The sequence below is a fragment of the Gavialis gangeticus genome, unplaced genomic scaffold (assembly GCF_001723915.1).
Source record: "Gavialis gangeticus isolate Ggan-Ray unplaced genomic scaffold, GavGan_comp1, whole genome shotgun sequence".
NCBI lineage: Eukaryota > Metazoa > Chordata > Crocodylia > Gavialidae > Gavialis > Gavialis gangeticus.
In genome coordinates, this window is record NW_017729004.1 from 69,588,374 (window position 1) to 69,616,304 (window position 27,931).

Here is a 27,931-nt window from a genome sequence, read left to right on the forward strand (position 1 = left end):
CTCAGGTCCCTTCCGACCCTAGAGACTATGAAACTATACCTGAAGCTGCATGAACATTCCCCTTATGCCCTGAACACTATACTGTAGCAGACAGACAGGTACAAGGGGAGAAACAGGATGTCTTTTAGGGAATGAAAACTGACAAGAACTGAAGATAACACAGTTTACTGTGAACATGGCTAGAAGCATAAATTTTGCTGTAATTGTAATTTTTCTGGTCTTTGAAACCTGATTAAATTTTGAACATTTTTCATGAAACTTGGAACAAATTCATTCTCCTTCAAATTAGTTAGTGCTGGTATAATTTCTTAAGGTGAATGTTGAGTTGGATGTATTGATATTTTTCAAAAGTAAAAATTAGATTTACAGATATTTGTTTTCCTTTTTCTTATCTTTCAGATCCAAGAGATAACATTCTTGATTAATAATTATTGCTTGACAGAACTCTACCTTAACAATAATGACTTGAGAGATATAGCAGGTATCATCATAAATTATAAATTCCTGAGCAAAGGTTTGAAGTTTTTTTTCCATGCATTAGAATGCAGAATGAGTTTGATTTACGTGTTCTGCACTCTTTGACTCGCTAATAGTAGCTGAAAATAAGCACCCTCAACTCGTAACAGCATGTACGTGTTTTAGGAACTTGACCTATTATTGTAAGCTTGAGTGGTTGTATAGCAATATTTGGGATGAAGTTCAAGCCTGGTTCACTTCTACTGCATCTGCTTATATCATGGCTGAACTTGGCTTCAGAACTGTTGTTTATTAATTGGCTATTTCAAAATGTATACAGTAAGTGAACTATAACCAAGATCGCCTTTATATGTTAAAAGTGAACTGAAAATATATTAGTTTTTTTTTTTTTTAAGGCTGTTTTGAAGCACTAGTGAATTGATTGTCAAGAATGATGGGGTGGGATGGAGTGCTGCCACCCCACACCACCACCGCCTCCCAGTGGGAGGTGGGGAAGCTTTCACTGCCTTCCCCTCCGTCCCCGTCCTCCAGCGCCCTGCACTGCTGCCAACTCTAGTGCTACTGGCCTTGCCCCTCCCTAGCCCTGCTCCTCAGAGGCAGTGGAGCGCTGCTATGGCAGGGATGGAGCAGGGGGGCAGGGTGAGCCCAGCGACGCTGGCCTCACCCCTCTGCTCCATCCCCTCTGTCTCCACCATCATGGCAGTGCTCCACATTCTGATTGGTTATTCCACTTACCAATCAGAGTGCTCCGAGAGCATTATGGGCAGACAGACAGATGGACTAAGCCCTTCATTATATAAGAATTCTGATGGAGGAAATCATACCTCCTTTAGAACAGTACCTTTTTATCTAGTGTGACAAATTCTTTCCTTCAAAACGAACATACAAAATCAATAATTTGAAGTCCCTGTGGAGGACTGGCACACCGTAATTCAATTAAGACTGCCCTTTGGGTACTGTATATATGTATGTGATGATAAACTGATACCAGTGCTGACCAACATGCCATGAAAATAAAGGATATTAAATTTAAAAAATGTTTCTTTCATTATGCATTCACAAAGATTCTGCAGTGTCTTTACCAGACATTTAAAACACAGTTATATTCTGTGAAGTAACTCTGCAAAACTGGTGTCTTATGAAATTTCATCTTTGTTTCTTTAAAATTGCCATTTTACTCTTGCTTGTTTTTACATATTAACAAGGAACAAAGAATCTGTCCACGCTTTACAAAAAATTTTAACACTATCTTTTTATATATGCGGGACCAAGGTACCAAGATGGGATGGAAAAGGAAATTAAAATATGCTAGTTAGTGTCTGTGAGATGCATGGCGAACATATGACTCTTTAAGAGGCAATTGGGAAGATAAGAGACAATACAGACTGTACCAAGATATCGGAAGAGGAAGCAGTAACACTGGCATCACTGACTAAAATATTTGGATGAGAATAGCATAGAAATTAGAGAGGGAAAACAAAGTTTAAATTTAACATGGTAGGCAAGTGAGAATTACTTAAGAGGTTAAAGAAAGGAGTGACAGATTCAGCAAGAGAATATCTTGCATTTGACTTTGAGTTAGAACTGATGATCTAAAGTGGATAGCATTGAACTGAAGCTTGTGGGACAGAAAAGTGAAGCAGAGGTAAAGGATGGGGAAGAGGGATCATCTAACATTAGCTTTGTATGAGACAAAGTAAAAAAGAGCAAAGGAGACAATGCATGTGGAAGCAGATTTGCTGAGGGAAGGATGAGGGAGAGAAATCGGTAAACGGGGACAGGAAAGCAAGAGATAAATGCAGGTGATGTGAGTAGAAAGGAAGAGATAGCAGAGGAAAGAAAACCAAGGCAATCAGATGTGACATAAGCTTGTTATGGAAAGAATCCTTTGTTGTTAATTCTCTTTCAGGTGCTCTGAAACACTTGAATTCATTACAAGTCCTGCTGCTTCACAACAACCAGTTGAAGCACCTTGACAAAACAGTGAAGGAACTGACAGGAATGATAAGTCTGCAAACCCTAAGTAATGCTTTACTTTTTATTATGCAGTGCAACAATCAATAACACGGGCAGAAAGTATGCTTCTTTTTGTGAGTTGGAATGAATCATTCAGACTTTGAAGGTTTTTTTTCCTTTTCTTCTCCATACTGAATGGATTCTTATATCCAAGAACTATATTTTTCTTTAAATTAAGCATACCAATATCTGTTTTAACTAGCGTAGGTATTTTGATATACTGTGTGGAGTAAGTGGTAAATGAAAGTAGCTTAGATTGAAATTTCAAATTAAGATAAACAAGACAGTGCTGGCGCCACTACGTTTCACTGTATGAAGTAGCCTCAAGGGAAGTAGGATTATATGCTATTAACCTATTGAAAGTGAAAGTATAAGCAATCTTTCCCTGTCTTTCCTTAAGGAATGTGCTCATAGATCATACCAAGCTCTCAGAACTTTAAGAAACAGGAAACTAATTTTATGTCTTGGTAACATAATTAATGGAGGTGTATAATATCATCAAGCCCTAGCTTATAAATTCAAAAAGCTGCATGTCTGATGGCAAGAAATAAAAATATGGCTTGAAAAGTACACTTTTAATTGAAGCTGAAGCTGAGCCAAGAATTTGACACAAGTCAACTGTTACAAAGACAACATGCCAATCAAATTATTTATAAGTTATTTCATAATGTATAAGGTTTAAAAATAGATCATCTGAAAATGCACTTGTTTGAAATGATTAGACAAAAGTTTGGACAGACATCCTCCTTCTGAATGGTGCTGTCACATGGATTTAAGGTTACAGCCAAAGCAATTAACAGGGAGCTTCAACAAGCACAGGCAGTTTGCTTCACAGTACTCTTGCTGTGGGAGCAAAGAGAAATAGCAGAAAATCAAAGGAGTGCTGAGTTGCTGTGTACGTCAGTCACAATGACATAGGGATAATGCAGTTAACACCTGTTCATCCAGATGAGTATTTAGGAAAACTAAGAATAAAACAGAAAAGACAGACTGCATTTGGTCTGATGTGACATTTTCTTTTTGCTCATGAATAAAGGAATGAAGTCTAATCCACAGGGAAGAATAAGATAGCACTATAGTAGACTCTTACTAGATTTTATCCATAAAATTGCCAATCTCCACCTTTCAGACAAGGTTACATATGAAGGTGATAACCAGGGTTCCTGGTTTTCTCTGTTTAAAAATCCCAAATTCTCTGATTTTTAAAAAACACCTCCCAAAATCTGCCTTTTTCTGTGATTAAAATGAAGCTCCACTAATATATATAGGTATCAGATGAACACAATGCTTTATTGATGTATTTACAGTGTAAACGGGTGTAGGCCGTAGCTGTGTTGGTCTAAGGACATAGGCAGACAAGTTTCTTTGGGTGAATCTGACATCTTTTATTAGACCAACTTAAATCGTTGGGGGAAAAAATTGGCAAGCTTTCAGGTTTAAAAACCCTTCATCAGGCTGAGGAAGTCTCTGCAGTTGGTGTGCGCTCTTCCTGGATGGAATGAATAGTAAAGATTCTGACTTCTTTACTATTCATTCCATCCAGGAAGAGCACACACCAACTGCAGAGACTTCCTCAGCCTGATGAAGGGGTTTTAAACCTGAAAGCTTGCCAAAATTTTTTTTCCAACTATTTAAATTAGTCTAATAAAAGATGTCAGATTCACCCAAAGAACCTCGTCTTTCTTTACAGTTTCCAAGTACTTTGGAAGGTTACCAGTGCCTCAATTCTTATAATAAAGTAAATCCTAAATACCTATATATATTGGCATTTGATTTTGGTTTTTTATCATAGAAAATCAGAGCTCCCTCTGCCCCCTTTGTTCACCAGGATGCAGGTCCAGCTGGGGCTGTCCCCCCGCTGCTTTGTGGCACCAAGCAGCCCTGATATGCTGGTGCCCCTCACTCCCACTCACAGCCCCCTGCAGCCCTGCCAGTGCCCCTCACTCCTGACCCACAGCCCCATGGATCTTGCCAGTGCTCCTGAGTCCCAACCCACAGCCCTCTGGTCCTGCTGGTGCCATTCACTCCCAACCCGCAGTCTGCCACCTCCTCAGCCCTACTGGTACCTTTTCACTCCCAACTTGCAGCCCCCTGGGCCCTGCCAGAGCCCTTTACTCCTAACGTGCCACCCCCTAGCCCTGTTGGTGCCCCTCACTCATGACCTGCAACCCCTTGCCCCTGCCAGCCCTGCTGGAGGCTACAGTGCCCACAGCCCCCTGCCCTCCCTCAGCAGCACCCGATTCCTAGCTGCCACCTGTGGGAGGTGGCAGCTGCTGTGGCTGGAGTGGAGCCTAGAGCATAGCTGTCCCTCCCCCACAAGTGGCACAGCTGGAGTGGAGCCTGTTGTGGGCAGGGGCTCAGGGCTTCCCACCCTTCTGCCCTCACCTCTTGGACCTCCATAGGTCCAAGAGTAGGACCTGGTGCAGCAGGGCGGGGAGGCCCGGTGCTGCTGCCAGGAGCTCCATGCCAGCTGCACTTGCATGGCAAGGCACCCCCTACCTACCTGGCCGCAACAGCGGCAGTGTGGAGTTGTGCCCCCCATTGCTACTGGGTGGGTGGTGGGTGCCTTACTGTTGCAGCTTGGCCAGCATGGGGCTCCCAGTGGCAGCACCAAGCCACCCTGCCCTGCCACTCCAGGTGCTACCCACTGGGCTGTGGAGGCCCACAGTGGGAGGGAAGCAGGGCAGGGAGCCCACATCTGCCTCCACCCCATGCACAAACCTGGAAGTGCATGCAGCAGCAGGGAGCCAGCCCCCTTGCCTCCTACTGGATGAACTGCCTGTGGCTCTGTACTGTTTCTGGGCCAGGCCCTGTGGCCACATGTTCCTGCCCTGACCCTGGATTCCAGGCCCCACACCTCCCTGGCTGGGCAGTGCCCCCAGCCCTGCTTCACTCCCTCACCATGCGGTCCTCAATCTGCCCTCCCCCACCCCCATGGGCTTACCTGGAAGGAGCTGCAGCAGCTGCTCTCCATACTATCTGGCTGCCGTGTGCATGTATGGATGCACACATGCATGTGGCATCTTGTCTGATTGTCCCCCTCCTACTCCCACTTCCCTCAGCCCCTTGCAGGCTGGAACTCTGCTAGCCTGCAAGGGGAAGCCTGCAGTTTTCTGCATTTTTCTCCTTTAAAGGAGAAAATCCACATTTTTCCATGGTTAACAGAAAACCCGGATCCCTAAGAATAATGTACTATCAAGTTATCTTGGTCATTTTAACAAAATATACTGCCATTCACTACCACATTAGAAGTACGTGACTGGCAAATAAATGAACAAAACACATTTTAAAGCTGGAGGCTTTCTTTAGAAATAGTGAGTCATTGGCTAATTTGCAGTATTCAGGAATTTGAAATTGATCTCCTACAATTAGGTTGAATATAGTGTTTAGTCATGGGAAGGGAAGAAACATTTTGCCAATGATTAGTCTTATGGAAAAGTTCCCTTAGGAATTTTGTGATTCTTGTTCCTTTCCTTGTCCTCCTCCCCACTTTATTTGGACAGCCTAGTTTAAAAATGACTACCCTTCAACATGACATCCAGACATATAATAACAATGTAGTGTTAAATAAGTTATGTATTATACAGGTAACTATTCAGGTTTGAAGCCCATCATTGTTTTTCTTGGTAACAACATCCTGCTGCCAAAATATTCCACTTCCTTATGGCATGCTTGTGACCTTTTAGGTACTGCCCTTTGTTGGAAGTGGTGCACAGCAATAGTGCTGCAGCTGGAATTCGTAAGAACTTTGGAACCTCCAGAGATTCACAGGCTACCTCACCTGGTACTACATTCTTTCAGGGAATACAGCACCTGCAGTGGAAGCAATTGTTAGAAGGACCCTGGTTTGTCCCCAACGCTTCCTTTTGGGTGTATTTTGCCTGTGCAGAAGATCCACTGATCCAGACTCAGTGAAAAGACTGGCTTAATAAGCATGCCTTATACTGACTGCGCTTACATGTGACGCTGACTGTGCAGTCATTATTGCACAATCATTTAGTACTTTATATAAAGTACTAAATGACTGCACAGTATTTGGAGTTACTGCACAATTGTGCCAAGGAATGGTGCTGACTGCACAGTAGCTTGTGACTAATGCACAGTAGCATTGCATCATGCTTCCTGCTACGTGATGCTGCTACTATATGGTAGTCATGGGCTACTGTGCAGTCAGTATCTCGATTAGACATGGCAACTGTGTGCTGAAGACTGTTAGACTCTGTTTCTTGAAACTACAGGAGGGAGCAAGTTCCATAAATTATAGCTTCAGAATAATTCTGTTTGGTATCCTTAAGTGTCTTAACTGAAAGTGCTCTAGTTAGATTCTTCTTGTTCTTCACCATATTTGTATCAGAAGTGCTTATAGGCCCCAATCAAGATAGGTACCTATCCCATGCTATGCTCTAAATAGACAAGACAGACAAGAAATAGGAAGAAGAAAGTATTACCTGTACTTGACCTGTGGGGAACTAAGGGCACTGAAAAAAGTGATACTTGTTGCATGGTCAGGCCCTTGCAAGTGCTCTGCAGTCCTGCCCAGGCAGAAGTGCACAACTGCAGAGTGTTTTAGAAGTGCCTGATCATGTGACAAATTGAACCCTCATTAAATGATGGTAAGATGAAGGCCTTCCAAACAGAACACCTTCATTAACTTCTGTTTGTCCCTGTTTACGACCAGTGCTGGGCTGATGCAGCTCAGTCCCATCCCCAGTGCTGTCTGCAGGATGGGAGGGAGAGAAGGCATGGGAGGGGAGCTTCTGTCTGGGGTTTGGGCCTCCAATCCACCTGCCCTCCCACCCCCAACAAAGGCTGGGCGAACTCCAGACCAGAGCTCCCTTCTCTGCCTTCTCCCCTTCCCATCCTGCAAACAGCACTGCTGTTGGGAGGGTGGGTGCGTGGGGCTAAGGGAGAGAGGCTGTAGACATGCAGCCACTTTCTGCTTGCTCAGCTTCAAAGAGGAGCTCAATCTCTGCTCCTCTCCCCCACCCCACAGCAAATGTCTGTTGTATTGGGGGAGGCACCCTAAGACTTAGATTACAAGACTTGCCAGTGGCCAGAAAGTGTTTTGCAGAGTGAAGAACTGATCCCAGATCACCATCATACTCTGGTGATGGACAGGGCATTTGGATAGATTTATCTTTGGAAGCCAACAGCAAGAAAATCCCATTATCCTAAAACAAAAGGACAGGTCAGAGAGAGTATGTTTACATGGCAGTGGCTGAAAGCTTAGTCTTGCTACCAGAGCAGCAAGCCTTGAAAGTATAAATGCACTGACTGTACTGCTCAGCAGTAAGAATGGAAGTCTTTCCATTAGTGCCATCTTGTGGTTCTCCTAACACATTTTAAACACAATGATTTTGCTCAAAAATATTTTTATGATCTAAAAATCACTCTGGTAAAATAAAACAATGGACATGGTCCACAGAGATTCCCTAAATACTACAAACATGGGCATTTCCAGTACGGAAAAGGCCAATCATCTGTTCCTATATCTTGTACAGTGGCGATGTGTAGGGGGCACATGAAACCCCTGAGAGCACTGGTGCACCCCCTGACAGCCACCATTCCCTGGCAGGCGGGGCAGGTGTGACAGCACTGGTGCCCCCCTGAGAGTGCTGGCTGGGGGGTGGGGACACCAGAAGAAGTGATCCCTGTGGCCAATCATGCCCACCTGGAAGTGCCAGCAGTGTGCCACTGCCACTTCTGGGTTGGTGTGATTGGTTGTGGGGGACATTGCTGCCTGGTCAGTGACTGGCTGCTGGGGGGGCAAGTACCTTCCCTGACTCAGGAGGCACCAGTTGTCCATGATCTTGTATACGTGTAGAGGTCCTCCAAAATACACTTGGGTAACTGAATCGTGCTGTAGAATTCAGGGATTTCTTCTTCCCAAACTTATTTGGTGGTTGCCTTTTGTCCCGAAGAACAAGGATTGTCATCCTGTAACTTTGTAGCCTATGCAGATTATCGTTAAATTCTTTTGTCTGTCATTTTTAAATGCATAATCATCTCTGGAGTCTTACTATACTTTTTACCTCTTTTAATATCTTATTTTTCCTTTTTACCTTCTGTAAACAGTAAAGTAGTATAAAGCATATGAGTTGTAGGTCTAGGTATTCAGGGTTAAATCCTGTTTCCCCTTCATGTGGCTAAATGATACTTACATAGCTGCATAACTGCAATTTTTGGCACTTACACAGTTTGGATTCCATATAGCTTTGCTCACCTTGTACTTCCTGACTAAGTATCTTCAGTAGGTGGTAAGGCCTGTAACTTTTTAGTTATAGAAAAAAGTACAACCTGGGAAGTTTTTACTCTAGAGGAGGAAGGAAGCCCTCCTACCTTTTACTCCAATAGCTACTCCACTTGGCCAGAGAGCAAGAAATCTGGCAAGGTACACTGAACCAGTATAAAGAGGAGGGCTGGAGGAAAGTCTTGGCAACATCTAAATTATAACACTTTGCAGGGAATTGAGAGATGCAATTTCAAACCCTTTCTGTCTATGGGGACCTTAGAACCCATGTCTCCCACCTTCCAGACAAGCACCCCAGCCACTAGGTTATTGGGCTAAAAGGTGAGAGAGTCCTTCGTCCCCACTTCACAGGCTATCCTATTCTGCTCCAGAAGGAAAGAGAATCTGAATGGTGTGTAAATGCAGTGAAATACTATGTCTGCTTGTTAACTACCGAGGAATAAGCCAATCACTGTTTTAGCGTGCACGCTGTATTTCATTACATCCTCTGACTTCATTCCCATGAACACAACAGATCTGAAATTTGATCTTGGCACTTTTTAACTCTACCTTTAACAAAACAGTAAAGTTGGCTTGATGTAAATCTCAAAGAAAAGTACCTTACATTAAATTAGGCTTGTTTATTTTGATAACATACTTTGTGAACTCAACTATAAATATTTGGGTCAGATTTCCAAAAGGGTGCAAGTCACTTAGTGCCACAAGTCCCACTGAAAATTTGGTTATGTCAGTTTATCAAAGATTTCCTAGGTAAATGGTAAAATATGGACAGGAACTTGCAAGACTTATCATATAAATTGCCACTTTATTTATCGGTATTGTCTGTAGCTTTTTGTATACTGTTCATAGTGGGATAAATGTTACGATCCTAATTCAGGCATGTTGACAGGGTTTGGTTCACAAGGCATACAAATAACTTGGGTTTATTTAATTACTGGTATATTTTCTGGAAAATCTCTGCTAACTACAGATTATTTTCCCTGTTTGTTTTGCTGATTTTGCTTTTTTCTTTAAACTTTTGCAGACCTATTCCATAATCCCCTGTCCCAAGATCCTATGTACCGTCTTTATGTGATATACTTCCTTCCTTCAGTACAACTTCTTGACAGAAAAAGTAAGAAATATTTTCAGAATGCATTGACAGTTACTGATAACTTAGACAATTTAGAAAATAGGTGAATTTTCTCTCTCTCTCTGTTCTTTCTCTTCTTCTCGGTAATATAGGAAAACCTATAGTGAACTGGATCCAGTTTAGCTTGAAATATGACTTGCAGATAGAAGTTATTTGCTTGATATTAGAGCTCACACATTTGCCCTTATCAGAGAAATAAATCAGTGACTTGATCTGCTAAATTTTTGGACATGCCATGGAAGAAGTGGGTCTTGAAGACTAAATAACTAAGTTACATGACTAACGCTTAGTTGAACTGTTCTTTCAGTGTCAAAGAAGGGATTGAATATTAGGAAACAGGACTGTTAAAAAAACACTGGGTAACATGCTCATCCATGGTCCGGTCTTGGGGGCAAAGGGATCCTGAAAGCTCCCAATCCCACCAAGAGAGAATTTACCAGAGGAACTGAGGAAGACAGTTCTGAACAGCACCCTTGGAAGTACTGGCCAATGGGATGTGGCTTGAATCAAAGGGCTGAGTTGAAGGAAAGGCCAAAACAGTGTGTAGGTTATTTCTAAGCAGTGCTGCTACCAATAGAACAGCTGGACAAGCTCCCTTAGACAACTCCCTGGGATTGTCTAAATTCTACCAAGGTCCTTAAAGACCCTGCGGCAGCTCAGAATCACAAAGGTACACTGGGCCAGTATAAAGAGGAGGGCTGGAAGAGAGTCTTGGCAAAAATTATAACACTTTGGGAATTGAGAGATGCAATTTCAAACCCTTTCTTGTCTCAAGGGACCCTAGAACCGACATCTCCCACCTTCCAAACAAGCATCTCAGCCACTAGGTTATTGGGCTGAAAGGTGAGAGAGTCCTTCCTCCCCACTTCACAGGCTATCCTGTTCTGCTGCAGAAGGAAAATATTTAATGTGACGTGAGCTCCTCTTCTTTGCTTGCATTGAATCTCATCTGTTGGGGTGGAAGCTGAGAATTATTTAGAGAGAAAATTAGGTTTGATTCTAGAGCAGTGGTTCTCAATATTTTTAGACCCCTTGGAAAATGCCAGCCTTCACTTTCACTCATTATTGACTACAGAAAAATAATAGAGCAAATTTTGTGTTGCAAAGAACTCAGAAAGATTGCCATGGGTCAGAATGTTTTTAACGCTGTAGATTCCTATTTACAATCTCTGGATTTATCTTGTGAATCATGTTTGCACACTAATAGTGATATCATTATGTGGCACCCTTGAAAGAGGAATGGTGGAAATTAAGTTTAAACAATTAAAGTTTTTAAAGACTGGACATAAAGAAGAACTTCTTTACTGTCCGAGCCCCCAAGGCCTGGAACAGACTGCAAGCACCTACTCTGGACATCTGGACACTTACCTTGCTGGGATCCCTTGACCCCAGCTGACTTCCTGCCCCTGGGGCAGGGGGCTGGACTTGATGATCTTCTGAGGTCCCTTCCAGCCCTAATGTCTATGAAATCTATGAAAAACAACAGTTTAAAAAAAAAACTCTAGGACGTGCATAAAAATTAAACTCTTTAATAAAGACAGCAATAACAGGAAATGATGTGTAGGGCTTGCTGGCACTGGATTTATGACCCAGATACCTTCCAGGACCCAGATGATCTTCCAAGGTCCCTTCCAGCCCTAATGTCTATGAAATCTATGAATTCTCAGCATAACGCTGTTACTAATCAGACCTGTCCATTGTCATTACAGTCCTTGTGTTTGTAAGGCACATCACTTTTCTCTCACCTTTCAACTCTTTTTATATTTTCTATATCAACTCTTTCACACAGCAATCTGCATATTTTTCATCTTTAGAAAGAACAGTACACTTTGGGCTCCACCATAATTTACATATTAAAAAAAAGAATAGTTTTATTAATTTGTTTTTCTTCTAAAAGTACTACCCTCCTGGGAGAGAATTTTACAGAATTAGGCCTACATAGCAATTGTAATGTGAGTGCATGTGCAAACATACAGATTTGCTGGTGAACTCGAAGTCCCTTTCTTGAACATTTGCCCCTGTATTGAATATCTTTTTTTTTTTCAGTATTCACAGTAGTGCTTCTGTCTACCTGCTGAATTGAGGACCATTACAGAATGAGGGAGAATTAACTGTAGTTTAACCTGGGGACACGCTTCTGCAATTTACATATCTGAAAGTAGTTTTTTGCTAAATTCATGGTTTGCATTTTCCTATAAATGCAACAATACTACAATCAGTATTCCTGGATGAAAATACTTAGGTATTTTTCCCCCAAGTTTACCCTTTACTGTCATTCTGAGAACTATTTCTTTGATTTACAAAGTCCTTTTTACCATCTGTGGAACATTACTGCAATATACTCCTGTCTTCCTCATTTATACAAGACACTTACACTTCTGTTACCTCCAGGCATGACTACTGCAGTTCTTTTCTAATTGGTCTCCTAGACACCACTATTTAAAAACCGCAGTGAATTGAAAATATTTCTTCCAGTTTCTTATTCTGAACCTTCAGCCTATGTCTGTTAGCATACAGTTCAGATTCTTAAAGTAAAAATCCTCTGTGGATGTGTCTATACAAGATGCTGACTGTGCAGTAGCCAAATAATTCTATGCAGTAGTGCATCACAGCACCAAATGTACTAATATGCTACTGAACATTATTAGGCTACTGAACAGTAGCATCACTTACAAGGCATTCACCAGTGCAACTGCATGGTAACTCCAGTTGTTATGTATTTATTTAGTACTTGATTTATATAAGTACTATATAAATGCACAGTAACCATAGTGTCGTAGCATCTCGTGTAGACACACCCAGTTTGATTTGTAATCTCCATCCCTTTATTTCCAAATTATAAGTCATCTTTGAAGGAAAGTACAAAAAAAAAAAAGAAAGAAAACAGAACACTTTTTTATTGTATTCCTATAGCCCTCTCTGTATTGATTAAAGAAAGGGAATTGTTAGAGACCTTGACCTGAAACTCTGTTTTACTATGCTTATAACAACCTATAAGTCAGGTTTTCATTTAGTTAGATAATATGCAAATAGAATATGAGTGAAATCCTGCCTTAATAAGACCAGTTGGGCCAGGATTTCACTGTAAATCTTCAGCTGATGTAGCTGTTTCTGTACTCGAGGCAACGGAATTCTGAAATTCTACATAAGGTGGGGATGTTGTTGTTTGTTCAAGAAAGTGAATTTTCTTCTGATTGCAAGTAGGTAGCTAAAGTTAGGTTGTATTGATTGAGAAAAAGTGTAACAGTTTTTATTTCTTTCCTAACAGAAATTACACAAAAAGAAAAGGAATCTGCATTACATATTTACAACCACGAAAGATCCTGTGTTCTCCAGTCTATAGCTTTTGGAAAGAGAATAGACAAATCATTGGTGGCTAAGACAGTATCCAGCAGAAGCATTCTAGCTGCCCAAAGTTTGCAGATGCCTCCAGGTATTTATAATGACTAAACTCTGCTTTCAGGTCATTTGAATTTCAAATAGTAGTTTGCACCCATTTGCTGCTAGAGTTAATTAGATTTGATAGTGAAATAGGTATGTTTGATGAACTCAACCAAACTGCTTCATTTTGAATTAACAGTATGTAGTTACAATGAAGAGCAAATGGATCCTTTCCGTTGACAAGCAGATTGTTTCAAACAAACCCTGAAACAACTACTCAAAATCAGAAGCTATGTAAAACAGAATTGTATTATTTTTTCTAAATCTTTTTTTTTTTTTTTACTAATTTTTCTGCTCAGTAAACAGTCTTTCAAGGAAGCTGTATGCTGACAGACTGATCAAGCAGCTTAGCGATTTGGTGCCCTCTGGTGCTTGTATGAACCACAGTCTTTCTAGTATCCCAAAGAAGTTTCTGTCTTTAATATCTGTGTTCAGATGTGAAATGGCATATAATTTCTATCACATCTGAATGTGCAAAATACTGTCTGGTTTGTTTAAAATATATTGCAGATATGGACATCAGAGAAATCACTGTCAAACACTTGCTTAACATATTTAACATCTGTCATCACACATCTTACTTGTAGGAGTTTAAAATGTGGTTCTCACTTAAAAAATGACACTTTCAAAATAGCAACATGGCAAGTCATGTTTATTGGGTCTCAAGTAAGTGTAGTTCAAATATGATCCATTTAAAAATAAAGATGCTTTTTCTAACAGCAAATTAAGCTGGCTTTTTCTGGCTTGTTAATCACTTCTCATCAAAGATCCCACCAATCAGATTCCAACCTCTGTTGCTTCCATTGCCTGAACACTTGTGAACTGCGGCCCTTCAGTTATGCTCACACTGGCAAACATGCAACTGTGTTATCATCCATAGAGTTTTTTACAGGTACAAATTGTCTCTGTAGATGGAATTTAGTTAATAATTTTGCTCATGATACACAAACTGAAGTATAATCCATAACATTCATCTTTGCATCTCCGTAGTTGTGACGGGAGCAAAATTAGTTAGAAAAAGAAAAAAGCAAAACCTTGAATCATTCAAGTAAGCCAAGTAACCAGAGGTGGATCTCACCACATGCAGTAAGCAGCCCTGCTTTGAAAAAAAAGTCACATCTTTAGACTGCCACCTTCAGAGCAGGGCACTTTAGGTGCCTGTAGACTTGCCAGGAGGCTGCTTTGACATGCTAATTACAGCGCTTTGAAGGAGGCTGGATTAATTGAGTCTGCTGGAGTATGCTAATTAGTGTGCTCCAGCCAGCCTCTGCATCTTGTGCATCAGTGTTCCTGCACTTCAAAATGGCAGCAGGGATGCTTTAACTAGAGCTTGTTCAACAAGCATTAAAGTGCTGCTGCTGCCACTTTGCGCAGGGACGCTGATACAGACACACTGCAGACTTAACCTAATTTTTACCTATAACTATCCAAACATGTCTGACTAACAGACACCCAGAGAAAACTATATTCTAACATGTGGCTTAAACTACCCAGCTCAAAACATAGATAAGGACCCCTGGAACTTCCACCTTACATACTACATACATACATACATGCAACCATACATACATAGTGTCCTTTTAACCAGCTTTTCAGAAATTATTATTTCAACAGTGAATCTTCTGGCTGTTTTTCTTGCATCAAAATTAAACGTGTATAAAATGTTACATTCAGAACACTTGCCCTTTGCATGTCTTCAAGTTCAGATTGCTTTTGTATTTGTTACAAAATAGTAGCAGCGAGTTAGTTTTCCAAACTAATCAGGAGCAATACTCATTTGTAAAAATCAAATAGGTTAATGAACATACATAAAATGGGTAATATACATAATATACAAAACATATACAAACACTTTCACTTCATTGAATATTTAATTTTTCCTCTCAATTGATCAGTTTCCTGTCTTTATTTTTACAAAACTTCAGAAAGATGGGTGGCAAATCCTGTGTTCAAACTACTTACTACTTCAGATATGACTGTCATATTTCATTGATACTAGCTGTAATTTTTACTTTACTTTTTGATGTCAGCAAAAATTAAAAAAGTTTTTCCATGAAATGCTAGTATTTAAGTGGTGAAAATGCTCTACAAACATTAACTTATTCTAAACTTGTTACAGATTATGAATTTGCAAATCACGTGAATAAGTAAGTAGCTTGCTCTGACTTCTGTTTTTGCACTTCAAAAATATTTGCTCTCACTTCTATCCATACTAAAGAAAAAAGCATTATGGTTTTTAAAAGTCTGCTTTTTGTGCTAGAAGATAAACAACTGACCATTTTCAATAAGACTCCACTTGCTGCTGCTGCTGCTGTCAGTGCATTTCCATTGTATAAATGGAGTGTGCAAAATGCAGTTAATTTTGTACTATCAAATACTGGTTGATCAAAAAAACTCAAGTGTTAGACCATCATAGTAGCTTGTTTTAAAATGATTCAGGCAACTTCCTACTAATTGCCTGTTCTCAAATATGCACATTTATGAAAACATCCCTGTTGTGAGTACAGTTTCTCAGCCTATGGTTGGATTACTTTATGTTTTTAAATCATGTGCTATAGGGATGATAGTACAGAAATGTATTTCCGCAAAGGTGTACAGAGGTAGGGAAAAATCAGTTTAAAGCTCTAAAGCATTTTGCATGTCATTTGTTATGAGGCAACCTTCCAAATTACTTTAAGAGTCTGGGCTCTTTTTGACTTCATGGTGAGCAATGTCTGTGGCAAGCCAAACTTCAGATATAAAAACTATTGAAAAACATGTTTACCAATGAATTAAAATGGCCAACAGATTTCCTTCAGCAAATTATACAGCACCATCCACACAACACAGCTCTCCACAATCAGGTAAATTCATATTTTAAAGAGGGTTTAATCGTGTTTTCCATACAAAAGGATTATAAACAAGACAATTGACAATAGTCTTAATACAACAAAATACAATTTCTCTTCTACCTGTTGCAGCTATGTGCTTTGACACTAATCGTTAAGCATTAAAAAAAAATCCTACTGAAGTCATCAGTATTAGTCACATAGTTCAAATATAGTTAAAGATCAGATCTGAAGAAGGGTGCTTTGTGCCCAAAAGTTTGCCAAACTTCTCTTCCTACTATACAGTCGGTATAATAAAAGATGCTTAAACAAGCAAAGAGAAACCTTCCTTCATATTTCTTAAATTATAGTACAATAGTGTAGTTATACCTTTGAGCGAATTCTTTCTTATTCAGGTTCCCATACAGTACCCAATGCCTGGTATCTGAATGTGTATGTTAAGCCTCTGCCACACATTATACTTAAGATGCGATTAACCAGTTAATCATGTCTTGTGACCCAGCCACACATTCTAGCAATTAGTGGTGTCATAAAACAAGGAATAAGCCCCAAAGTTATTCCACAAAAAAAAAAAAAAAAAAAAAAAAAAAAAAAAATTTTATTCCACAAAAAAAAAAAAAAAAAAATTTTATTCCACAAAAAAAAAAAAAAAAAAATTTTATTCCACAAAAAAAAAAAAAAAAAAAAAAAAAAAAAAAAAAATTGCTGGGCTGCAGAGGTGGTTCTTGCCTGGAGCTGGTCTGGCCTGGCTGCAGCCCCATACCCCACTGGATGCAGACATCTTGGCAGGGTATGTGCTCCCACCTTGCCCTCCCAACACATGGCCTGTGCCCCCTCACCCCCATAGACAGATTTACATAGAGGAATCTGTGAAGAAAAGGAACTCTGCCAGCCTGCACAGGAAAACCTGCAGTGTCCTGGGTTTTCTGCGGCAAACAGAAAACCCAGATCCCTGAACATCATTCCAACACTGCTCGAAGTTCTCAAGCTTTCCTCAAGTCAGTAGTATCAGTAACTCCAACACTATTTTCACAGGCTTCTAGCAAAATCGTTAGAAAAATTGGTTGTTATTATTCAGATAATTTACATTTGTTTTGTTCTTTTTGTAGAGTTCCATTTGAGAACCCTGAAGATGCAGTTTTTGTAAGGGCAATGAAGAGATCTATAATGGAATTTTCCTGTGTAGATTGGAACAAAATACCCACCTACCAAGAAAAGCATCTTGAAAACAAACTTAAAGAACCCTGTGAGAAATTGACAGTTAAATTCAGATAACTGTTTGCTTTCTCAGGAAACATTTATATATATATATATGCTAGATAGGTATTAAAGCTTTCTTTTAAGTTAGCATTTGTAAGGCATACACTGTAACTTACACTTTATTACATTAACTTTCAGCAGAACAACTGTACCACCCTGTTACCTGGTAATTCAAAAAATGTAATGCTTAGAGTTGAGGAATAAAGGTCAAAAACACCAGTCATTGATTGGACGTAACTTTAGCATAGTGTTGTCACTAACAGAACCTGAGTGCCCTGTTGCACTTTATCCTAAAGCAGGGAACAAACCTTTAAGATAGCTTGCCAGCACCAAGAATGAATATATTAATCATTAGTACTCTTTCTTAAGAGAATTGGAGACCTCTTTAAATTAATGAGATCTCTTTTACCTCTTTAATTTTCTCCCCTCTGCAAATAGGATTAAAGCCTCCTGTTGCTTATCTGTTTCTTGCATGAAGTCACTGCAATTAGTCTTTGTGTGTCAGCCCTGATAGAGCTTTCCTTGGCTGGTCTCACAGTAGGCTGCTATGATGGGTCTCATTCCAGTGTGCCACATGCTCTTAAACTACCTTGGGTCTATGTCAATGACTCCCAAATGGTGCAGCAGAAGTGTGCCATAAGAAAATGGGCTGGCCCAGGACCCTGCCAGGCTGGCCCTGCACACAGATCTCCACAGACTGGATCCAGCTCATGGACCAGTGAGGGAAATGTGTAATCTATTTTACTCCAGAAAAAGAGTGTTTCCCAGGTATCACAAGTCTAGGAAACACTGGTTTAGGTGTTGTTTCTGGCAAGAGCACTTCAGCTTTGTGCTCCAAGTCAGCTTGCTTCCTTTTGTCTTAGCTAATCCTGCAGTTAAAAAGAGGGCCTCCTTCCCTAACCCAAACAGGAATGAACACATGCCCATTCTCCAACCAAGAGTTCCTCTTTGTCTCTGAGTCTTGACTGTTTAAGCAATTGGTATGAAAACCTTGGTTTCTTTGTACTGCATTTGGAAAGTGTACGCTCCCCAAATTCCAGCCACATGCTGAATGTTGGAGCATATGAGTTCTCCTAGGTTTCAGCTGATCTGCTGGTCCAACTTGCTGCCACTTAAATATGTGCCCATTAAAATGGTAAAAAATTATTCTTGTCCATTGTTTGATGAACATGATTTCAACCAAAAGTTGCACGTGGTATCCTGAAGTTTTAACTTGTTCCCAGCTCCTGGTGGAGCCTACCTTGCCCTTTGAATGGTAGCAGTTTCAAGTGAAAGATATTTGGAACTGGCAGCATGAGAAGGTAGATCACATTTGGATGCTTCAGGTCAAGTTCTTAATTAAGACTGTACTTAAGAATGCAGGGCAACAAGCTCCTTCCAAGAGCCCCAACCTTTCTATCCCATTGTTCAGAAATCCTTTTAGGCAATGCTGCTCATAGTAGTCAAGGGGGCAGAAACATTCACCATTAGGAGTCTCTCATGGTCGAGGATGATTGTCTTCTAAGGGTCTGAAGATGGCTGACATAGCCAACCTAGATTCTATTGCAGCTTGGGCATGTTTCCTTGCATGGTAGATGGCTCTGGATTCCTAATTCAGTCTGTGATATGCTGTTTCTGCAGCACCTGCTTTTCCATCTCCTGTTGTCATTGTGAGGTGTCAAAGTACTGAGACCCCTGCAGTAAACTTTTTCCCCCATTTGGGGTGGTCCTCAGTGATAGCCTCTGAGTTGATGTTGCATTTTTTTCAAGTTGGTTTGAAGGCATCCTTGAAGTGCTTTCTCTGCCCTCCCCTTGAGTATGCCTTGACTGAACTGGGAGAATAAAATTTGTTTTGGAAGTCAAGATGATGTGGCCAGCCCAGCAAAGCTGATGTTGAATGATCATCACCTTGATGTTCATGGCACTTGCTTGCAAGAAGACCCTAATATTGGTACATTTGTCTTCCCCCTGAATTTGAAGGATCTTCTAAAAACAGTGTTGATGGTATTTCTCCAGCAACTTGAGTTGTCTCCTGTATGCTGTCTACATCTCAGCTGCATACAGTAAGATAGGGATCATGACAGCTTGATAAACTGTAAGTTTGGTTTTGAATCTGATGTCATGATCTTCAAACGTGTGTTTCCTTAGGCATCCAAAGGCTACACTCAAACATGTGATGTGATGTTGGATTTCTTTGTTGATGCCAGCCTTCTGTAAGAGATGGCTTCCGAGGTATGGGAAATACTCAACATTCTTCAGAATCTCACTATAACCTGAATTACTGGAGCCAGGTTGATCAAGAACACCGACCCCCGCTGGCTTCTTCAGGGCAGGGGCCCCCAAAAATGGGTGGGCCGGCCCTGTCAAGATGAGTGCTGGAGTGATGATGCAGCCTTGCTTAACTCCTGTCTTAACCTCAAAGGGATCTGTGACAGATCTGTTAGTGAGAACCAGCACTTGCTCTCACACCATCATAGAGCAGGCAAAGAATTGTGATGAATTTCAGTGGGTATCTGTACCTCACAAGGATCTGCCACAGTGCTTCTCAGTTGACACTAGACTTGAGCCAGTCAGAGGTGTTAATCAGTCCATCTTGTAAAAAAAAAACTGCACAGGAGTCTTTGGGAAATGAAAAGACAAGGATTTGTCAGCTCCCATATACAGGGGAGGAAAAGAATATGGGCAAATCTGGGAACAATGATAGAATCCATAGAGATCAACCCATTTTAAAACCCGCTTACAGTTGCTTAGAATTATGGCAAACTTCAGACAATTTGGGCTGCAATCTTCTGTGACTCGCATCTCATTTGGATTGAAAATTTCTTGGAAAATTTCAGATAACAATTCAGCTGTAAGAGTATAATGGACAGTGTACATACCAAATGTTTTTACAGTTGTTGAGTTGAGAAATTCTGGTATTTCCTTTTAAATTTCGAGTTTGCTCCAAATCAGGGGGAATCAAGTATTTATGTAAACAAGCCTGTGAAATCCACCCAAAATTTGGTCAAAATGATAAAACTCAAAAAATGAACAAACTAGTCAGCCAAGGAAAAGAGGGGGCTAGAAGTATATTTAAGTATATTATTGCATACATTTTTTTTCCACTGAAACTTTTCCTGATTCAGTAGATGAATAGTTACTTAATTTCATTTTTCTCGTCTCATTCCAGACTTTATTTACCATGTCACCCAAACTTTGTTCAGTATGAAATCATTCCATTTTCTTCTGTGTATTTTTATGACATTTTATTAGGGTATCTAATGATTATGCACAGCTATTAACTAATTTATCTTCAGAAATGACACTGAGATTAGGTGGTTTTATCCCAATTTTACAGATGAAGAAGAGAGAGAGATTAAGGACCAAACTGTCAAAAACCTACTAGTTCTGGATGCTCAGCTTGAGGTTTCTAGGACCCAATTTTCCAAACTTGACATTTTTGTTAACAGTTTAAACTTCTGAAATACAGCTCCAATCAGCTTCAGTTGCAGCTCTGAGCACTCACCACTTCTTCAGATCAAATACCAGGTATTTCACTTCAGGCATGTAAAAAATGAGGGGGGACTCTTAGTAGTGTGAACGTTTTGATGTAAATGACATGCCTAGCATCACTAAGGGACAGTGACAGAGATGGGAACAGAATCTAATTTTCCCTGAAGCCATTCAACTGTCAATCCTTTCTTTTTCCCTTAATTCCCATTACATTCACTATCCAGCTTCCCATTTCTGCAGTAACAAGCACAACAGTTATAAACAGTCTCCCAATTCATCCTTACAGCAGGTCCATCCTATGTGCTGAACCACTGAGGCATGGGGCCTGTGGAAAAAAAGACCATGCAACTAACAGACTCAAACTGCCTGTGCATTTTGGCTTCCTTATGTATATGTTATGCATATATGCATAAGGGAGCCAAATTGCACAGATAATTTGAGAATCCAGAAGTAAGGGTGAGTGCCTATTGAGAGCTAAACACAGTACACTATAACCTTATAAATCCGGCATCCTTGGGCCCTAGCACCTGCCAGAAATTTGAAAATTCTGGATTTTTGAAACAAGGAAAGCGCGTAGCCTTAGGACAGTTTTCTTTTACACTATACATGTGACTGAGTATTGTTTGAAACAATAGCTGTAGGCTGACGAACAAAAACAATGGCAGTTGGAGAAGCACTGGACTTCCGAAGAAATTTCTGGATTATTGGGAAGCTATTTTTTAAAGGCAATAATGTAGTGTACTGTGTTTTTCAAAAGTTTGGGATTTTTGAGAATTCTGGAATTTTGAAAGCCAGATTTATAAGGTTAGACCACATAGTTAAACTAAAAACTGTAGGAACTGCTGTTTTATCTGGCTTTAAGGCCAGAGCTTGAATCAGACTCTTCAGTGAAAATGAAGTATTCATGGTATCTGTCTGTATACAAATAAGTATTCATTGCAAAATATAAAGGTCATCTCAAGTTTCTTTGATCATAGATTAATTTACATTAACAGGAAAATTAAGGACCCTAGAATCAACTACCATCAGGGCCACAGGATCACTCCAGCATACCTATACTATATTATGTGGTAACCCTGATAGAACTTGAATCCGTTTTGTACAGATGTAGATTACACTGGCATCAGAAGCAAGCAGACAGCTCCTGCAGGGTACATGCTGCACTATGTGCTCTTACAGCACCTCACCTATAGGTGGCAGGGAAGCCAGTGACAGCTTATTTGAAGTGAGCAACTACCTTAGCACAGAAGTGGATGTGATGCCTATATTGGTGTAACTTACAATAGCATAGTTGAACCCCCGATTTTTCCTGGTAAGTTATATCAGTGTACGTCTGTCTGTCACGCGTCTGCTCCTTTTTAAAACAAAACAACCACAGAGATTTGAAGACAGGTTGTGCAGTGTGTCTGAGCTCTTGGTTTATTAAATACATTTAAACATCCATTCAAATAACTTTAGACTAGCATATGCAGGTAAGTCAGTCAAATTCTTCTTGGTCTAGCACGCTACCAAAAGCGCAAAAAACAGCAGCTTAGTCTACATGGGAATTCAGAAGCAAGACCTGCTACACTGTCTCCTGCAGGTGGAGCTGAGAGCCAAACAGAACAGCTGGGGGAACCAGAGATGAGCCATCAGTTTTCATAGAAAGCAGACTGGAGGAACAATAGTCTGATGGCGTAGGTCAGGTCTTATCTATGCTTTCCACTTCCGTGCAGGCTTGACAGTATGTCTGTTGATCTTGTATTGTGCAGCTGCATGTCTTCATGGTCAAGCTGAAACCACATGGAGGAAGGTATTGTTGTTTAGGACACTGGTAACTTACCAAACAGATTTAATTCTGCTTCTACTGGCCTGGCAAAGCTCATGCAATGTGAAATCACTTCTGCTTCCAGATCCCAAAGTTAAGTATAACATCAGCTATGGACATTCTTCCAGTGGTCAAGCTGCCACTAGCTCAGGCTGAAGAATGTAAGTCCTCCTAGAGCCATAGAAAAGCACATAGCGGATGCTCATGCTGCAAAATATTTCCACTCCTAGAACTTCCAGTATATTTAGCAGTAATACTTATAAATACTCTGAGTAACACTGTTTCTCTTTGCACACGATTTTCAGAAGCCCATCTTTAGCTAAAAGTACTAACTAAAGCCCAGCCTGGTTGAAATCAGTACCACACTGTCTTCAGTGGAACAAGACTTCTCCGTCTCATATGATACCATGCACCTGTCAATGCTTACTAAACAATTCATAAATAAAATCTAGCATAATAGAAATTACTTTTCCAAACAGGAAAAAGGTGTAAACCATCCCCATCCAATCATTTGAAAGTGTTAACTATTTAAAGCACATCCACATCTTGTCTGAGAAAAAAAATCATTTATTTGGAAGATACACTCACAGTCAGTTTGTGACATCTGGAACAACAGTATCATTTAATGAAACTCTCACAACACAGACAAATATTGCTGTGTATCTACTGGAAACTAACTCATTACAGTGAAGTAGTGAAGTCTTCAAAATCCAATTGAAGGGTCTCAAAAACGTAATGTTACAAAGCTGTCTTTATATGAAGTTGCAGAAATTAGATGCAATTTAACTGCCAACTTCCCATGCAGCTTCCTAAGACTCTCAGCTGCATTTCTGTTGCACTTTCAGGAAAATCTTTATATTACTACAAAATAGGACTTTTACATTTTGAAAGTAAGAATCAGCCAAATTACTTGGATTTCCCACTTCACTAGTTGGTGGTACATTTACCTCAGATATTCAGAGATTGATTATACTTATGGTAGGTATAAACACAGATGGATAAATGTCACTATTGTTTTGACCAGATGATAAATGACTTGTTCTGACCATCTATGATGGAGTCTCCAGTATCACATGGCAGGCATACTGCCCAATTTCTCAACTCTGGGTACACATCTGTCTTGCACAGGCAGTCTTGCATATGTGGTTCTGTGAGGGCTACAGACAAGTCCATGACTTTTGAGGTGCAAGGCGTAACCACTCCTCACCCACATCTCTCACTCTTCGGGGTCTTGACTTTTTTCAATACAAGTATCAGGCAGGCCAGGCTCACTTTCAGACACACTGTCAGGTGGAGGGGGTAATGTTGCAAGATCTTTGTTAAACCCACTTTCCTCTGTTCTGTCAGCTGCATGATTTGGGTCATCTTTGGTAGATGGGTCAGGGTCTGACTGCTGCTCTTCACTCACTGAACTAGTATCCACTCCTTCTGCCTCATCTAATAAAAACAGGAGAGAACAGCTCATACTCATCTCACAAATCCCATCAACGGACTCCACAACACATGCACAAGCAGATGCTGGTACTAAGGGTGAATATGGCAGTACAACTTCATTTCAATTAAAAAGGGCTCTTTTCTAAAAATAATGACTTAACCCCACTTCATTGACAGGGATGTCAGACTCCACAGTTCTGCCTTGGGTGATGCAAAGTTATACTGGAACCAATCTTAGATCTCTCATTCAGACAAAGCTATCCATTAACTTCCCTTTACATTTAGAGTTTTTCCTTTATTGCGAGGGCAGGTTTATAATCCAACTATTTTTGATCCGATTAGGGCATTAACTAATCGTGTCCTATCATCACAACGCTCATTTCAAACTTAATCTAATCCAGTACTTTCTGCACATTTCAAGGTAGTGTTTCTAGGAAGGAACGACTGAAAAATGTATGAACACAAAAAATGTCTGAGACTTACAAAGAATTCACGAGGAAGACACAAGAAGTTCTCTGTTAAGAGTGCTAAATGTTGATTGGAGTAAATTATTCTGAACTTCAACTGTTTGACTGGGCTAGGAGGAGCCACATACAGGCATACCTCGGAGATGTTGCGGCTTCGGTTCCAGACCATCGCAATAAAGCGAATATCGCAATAAAGCAAGTCACACGAATTTTTTGGTTTCCCAGTGCATATAAAAGTTATGTTTACACTATACTGTAGTCTATTAAGTGTGCAATAGCATTATGTCTAAAAAAACAATTTACATACCTTACTTAAAAAATACTTTATTGCTAAAAAATGCTAACCATCATCTGAGCCTTCAGCGAGTCGTAATCTTTTTGCTGGTGGAGGGTCTTGCCTCAATTTGTAAAAAATGCAATATCTGCGAAGCGCAATAAAACAAGGTATGCCTGTATTATACTTTTGAGACTGAAGGTTCTGTGGTAAAGGTAAGTACATTTGGTTTCTCCAAATCAAGTTGTAGGTGACTCCAGAAAGCGCATTTGGGGTTCTTAAATGCTGAGAGAGAATCACAGATGGAGTCTATAACAAGCTCTTAATAAATATTAAATGTAGGATTTTAGAAGCTAACTGAAGTGGGGACTACTCCCAAGAGTAAGGCAAGCATGATAGTATAAAGAGGGGAGGCTAAGGGACAGGAAATTAGAGAACGTTTTCTCATTTGTGATTAACATTTTCAACAAGGAGTAGAAAAGGGTCATTAGTATTTTTGCTCTAGCATTTGGGTTGCTGGAGGAAAAAAAAAAAAAAAAATCACTAATGAACCTGCAGAACTATACCTACACTGTACCAGAAAATTAACTCCTGTATGATTACCCTCTTGAACAATGGTTTAGTGTCATTATTCAACTTGTCATCTGGCCTTCCATTTGCAAAGCAACATGAAGCTATACAGCTTTAGTTTTCTTGATGAGTCTTTTAAGATTTTGGAACCATGAAGTTGGAACTCCTTATGCTCTGGTGTTCTCAAAAAATAAATTTGCATATCTACTTTCAAAAAGATATATACACTATTAAACACTTAAAAGGGACACTGGATTCCCAAATACAAAGTTGAGCTTTCTAACAAATGCTGGTCTGGTTTTTTTGCTACAACCAAGACATCACAGATGTTCACTTTATACATGTATTCAGATTTTATGCCTGCTTCCTGTAGCTGTGTTGCTGGTGCAGAATTAGTTTCAGTTGGTGAACTGTAGATCCTTACCTTTCTTTTGCCTTTTTTCTTGTTTCCTTTTTTCTTTGGCAGCTTCTAGTTCTTGCTTCTCATGGATTTCCTTCAGTGTTTTGCAGACTTTTTTGTGGGTAAACCAGTGTATTTTTTGGCAGTTCTGGTCACAATACATTACCTGAAAGTTATTAGAGGCAACTTAATGTAATAAAGGCAGCATAGCATTTTAGTTTGAGGGAGATAAAGTAAACTATTAACCAAACACTGGAAGTAATTTATCATGTGTACTTTTGTACTACTTTTAGGTTACATTTTTAAAGCTAGTAGAGGCATACAACATGACTGTCCCATGCATTACCTCAAAGGAAATTCTTTGAATGATAATTAATTGAGAAATGACATAACCCCCCAAACACACTAGGTACTCCTGCTCCTTGGATTCAAGGCACCTGCACCATAAGACAGTCTCTCATACATCTTACATGTGAACCTGCAGGGCACTCCTCAAAGAGCTGCAGTTCAAGGCAAGTAAACTCACTTTCCAGACTGTCAGCAATCGGTGACATTAGGTTTTTTTTTTAAATAAGAGCTATACACTCTTACCATTTTGCAAACTGAACATCGCTTGTCAGCACCCTTTTCTCCACAAGTGGTACAGAATTCTGCATCCACAAGCCCCACTTGACCAGTAATAGCTTGTGTAAGTACAGAGAAAGCAGTAGGATCAGAGCCCTGAGGGATAGAAAAGGGATGGTTAACAGAAAAATAAGCCTGCAAAGATATGATGCATTTACAACAGTAAAAAGTTTCAGGAATTTTTCTATTTGGGTGGAGAAGGGAAAGAAAACAAAAAACAAAGATGAAAGGTTCCTAGTGGCGATTTGCATTCTTACTGGAGAAGTAACTGGTGTAGTAAATGCTAATCACCAACTCAGCTGCAATCTGACCCAGTGCTACTAACATGTATTACATAACATTCATTACATTACATGCTACTAACATTCATTACATGCATGCAATATGTAGTAAATTAGCATTGTCTAGTTCAGCAGGGGCCAACCTTTTTGGCAGGTATACCACAAATTACCCATACAGCCTCCAAGTGCCACTCCCATCCCCTCCCCTCCCCTCCTGGCCTCTGTGCTTTCTTTTTCTTGCCTGATGTGCTGCTGTCTTCTCCTTCCTTGCCACTGTGTTGCCTGTCCCCAGTCTGCCATGTACCACATTCAAAAGCTGCCCATGCCACTTGTGACAACAGGTTGGCCACCCCTAGTCTAGTTCTTTGTTTTTAGAGAAAAGAGCTTTAGAAATAAGTACAGTGGTTGTATAGAATCTGTTTGGAAACAATGACAACTGTTTTTGTATCTATAGGTGCTACAGTTAACACTGATAATTTTTATGTCCACTTTCATTTGAGGTAACTTAAAGAAACACATTCCATGTGCACCATAGTCAACACCTAACAAGGCACTCTTTTGTTTAGTTTACAGATGTGCCTGTATATGCTTTGACATTAGTGAGTACATGGAATGCTTTATTGCTGTCATCTCTTTGTCATACTTCAAATATCCCTCTAATGTATTTTTAGGTGAAATAACTATTTTTCTGAAATATTCTTTTGATACAGTGTTGGCAACTTAAAAATAGCATGCAGCAAGGTTTTGTAGACAAATGTCTGTGCTAGCACACAGAAAAAGGTTTCATTTGGCACTGATACACTGGTTGTGTTCAATGGATTCAAATACTACAGAAATATTTAAAAAACTTGACATTTTTGAAATAGTAAGTATTATTTGCAGAAATTGTTCTCCCTGATGTATAAACAGTTACCATTGGTACATAATACTTTGGTACATATACAAGTTAAGAATCTGTTCTTAAAACCACAGTAACAGATTCATAGGTACGCATGTTCATAGGTTCTGTGGATAACACACAAGTTGCTCCAGCTCAAAGCAAAACCTCAAACTATTAAATCATCTGAGAATATGTAAGACAGTACTTACTATGAAGAGGTTGCTTTTTTTTGCTTATGCTGAATTTGTGTAATTGTGCCTGCCTAAGGCCAAATACTTGTGGTAAAATATAATTGATGGCAGACTCCAATGTAGACTTC

At 40.0% G+C, this 27,931-nt stretch overlaps 2 protein-coding genes across 4 annotated transcripts in view; one reads left to right on the forward strand and one right to left on the reverse strand.

The window, feature by feature from the left end:
* The window catches only part of LRRC72 (leucine rich repeat containing 72), a 38,880-nt gene extending 21,257 nt beyond the window's left edge, over positions 1-17,623 (forward strand). For 2 of the 3 annotated variants that reach the window (XM_019508516.1, XM_019508517.1), the window contains 6 exons: positions 400-481; positions 2,387-2,500; positions 9,768-9,857; positions 13,144-13,308; positions 15,436-15,463; positions 17,254-17,623. In XM_019508516.1, the coding sequence (XP_019364061.1) occupies positions 400-481; positions 2,387-2,500; positions 9,768-9,857; positions 13,144-13,308; positions 15,436-15,463; positions 17,254-17,419 (645 nt within the window). In that variant the 3' untranslated portion in view covers positions 17,420-17,623. The remainder of the gene's footprint in view (positions 1-399; positions 482-2,386; positions 2,501-9,767; positions 9,858-13,143; positions 13,309-15,435; positions 15,464-17,253) is intronic. The other variant, XM_019508518.1, reaches the window with a different exon arrangement.
* Positions 17,624-23,228: 5,605 nt separating this feature from the next.
* ANKMY2 (ankyrin repeat and MYND domain containing 2) overlaps positions 23,229-27,931 on the reverse strand; it is a 55,113-nt gene continuing 50,410 nt past the window's right edge. Inside the window, exons 9-11 of the mRNA XM_019507981.1 lie at positions 26,419-26,547; positions 25,852-25,993; positions 23,229-24,119 (exon numbers count right to left, since the gene is read on the reverse strand). Coding sequence (XP_019363526.1) covers positions 23,899-24,119; positions 25,852-25,993; positions 26,419-26,547 — 492 coding nt within the window. The 3' untranslated portion in view covers positions 23,229-23,898. The remainder of the gene's footprint in view (positions 24,120-25,851; positions 25,994-26,418; positions 26,548-27,931) is intronic.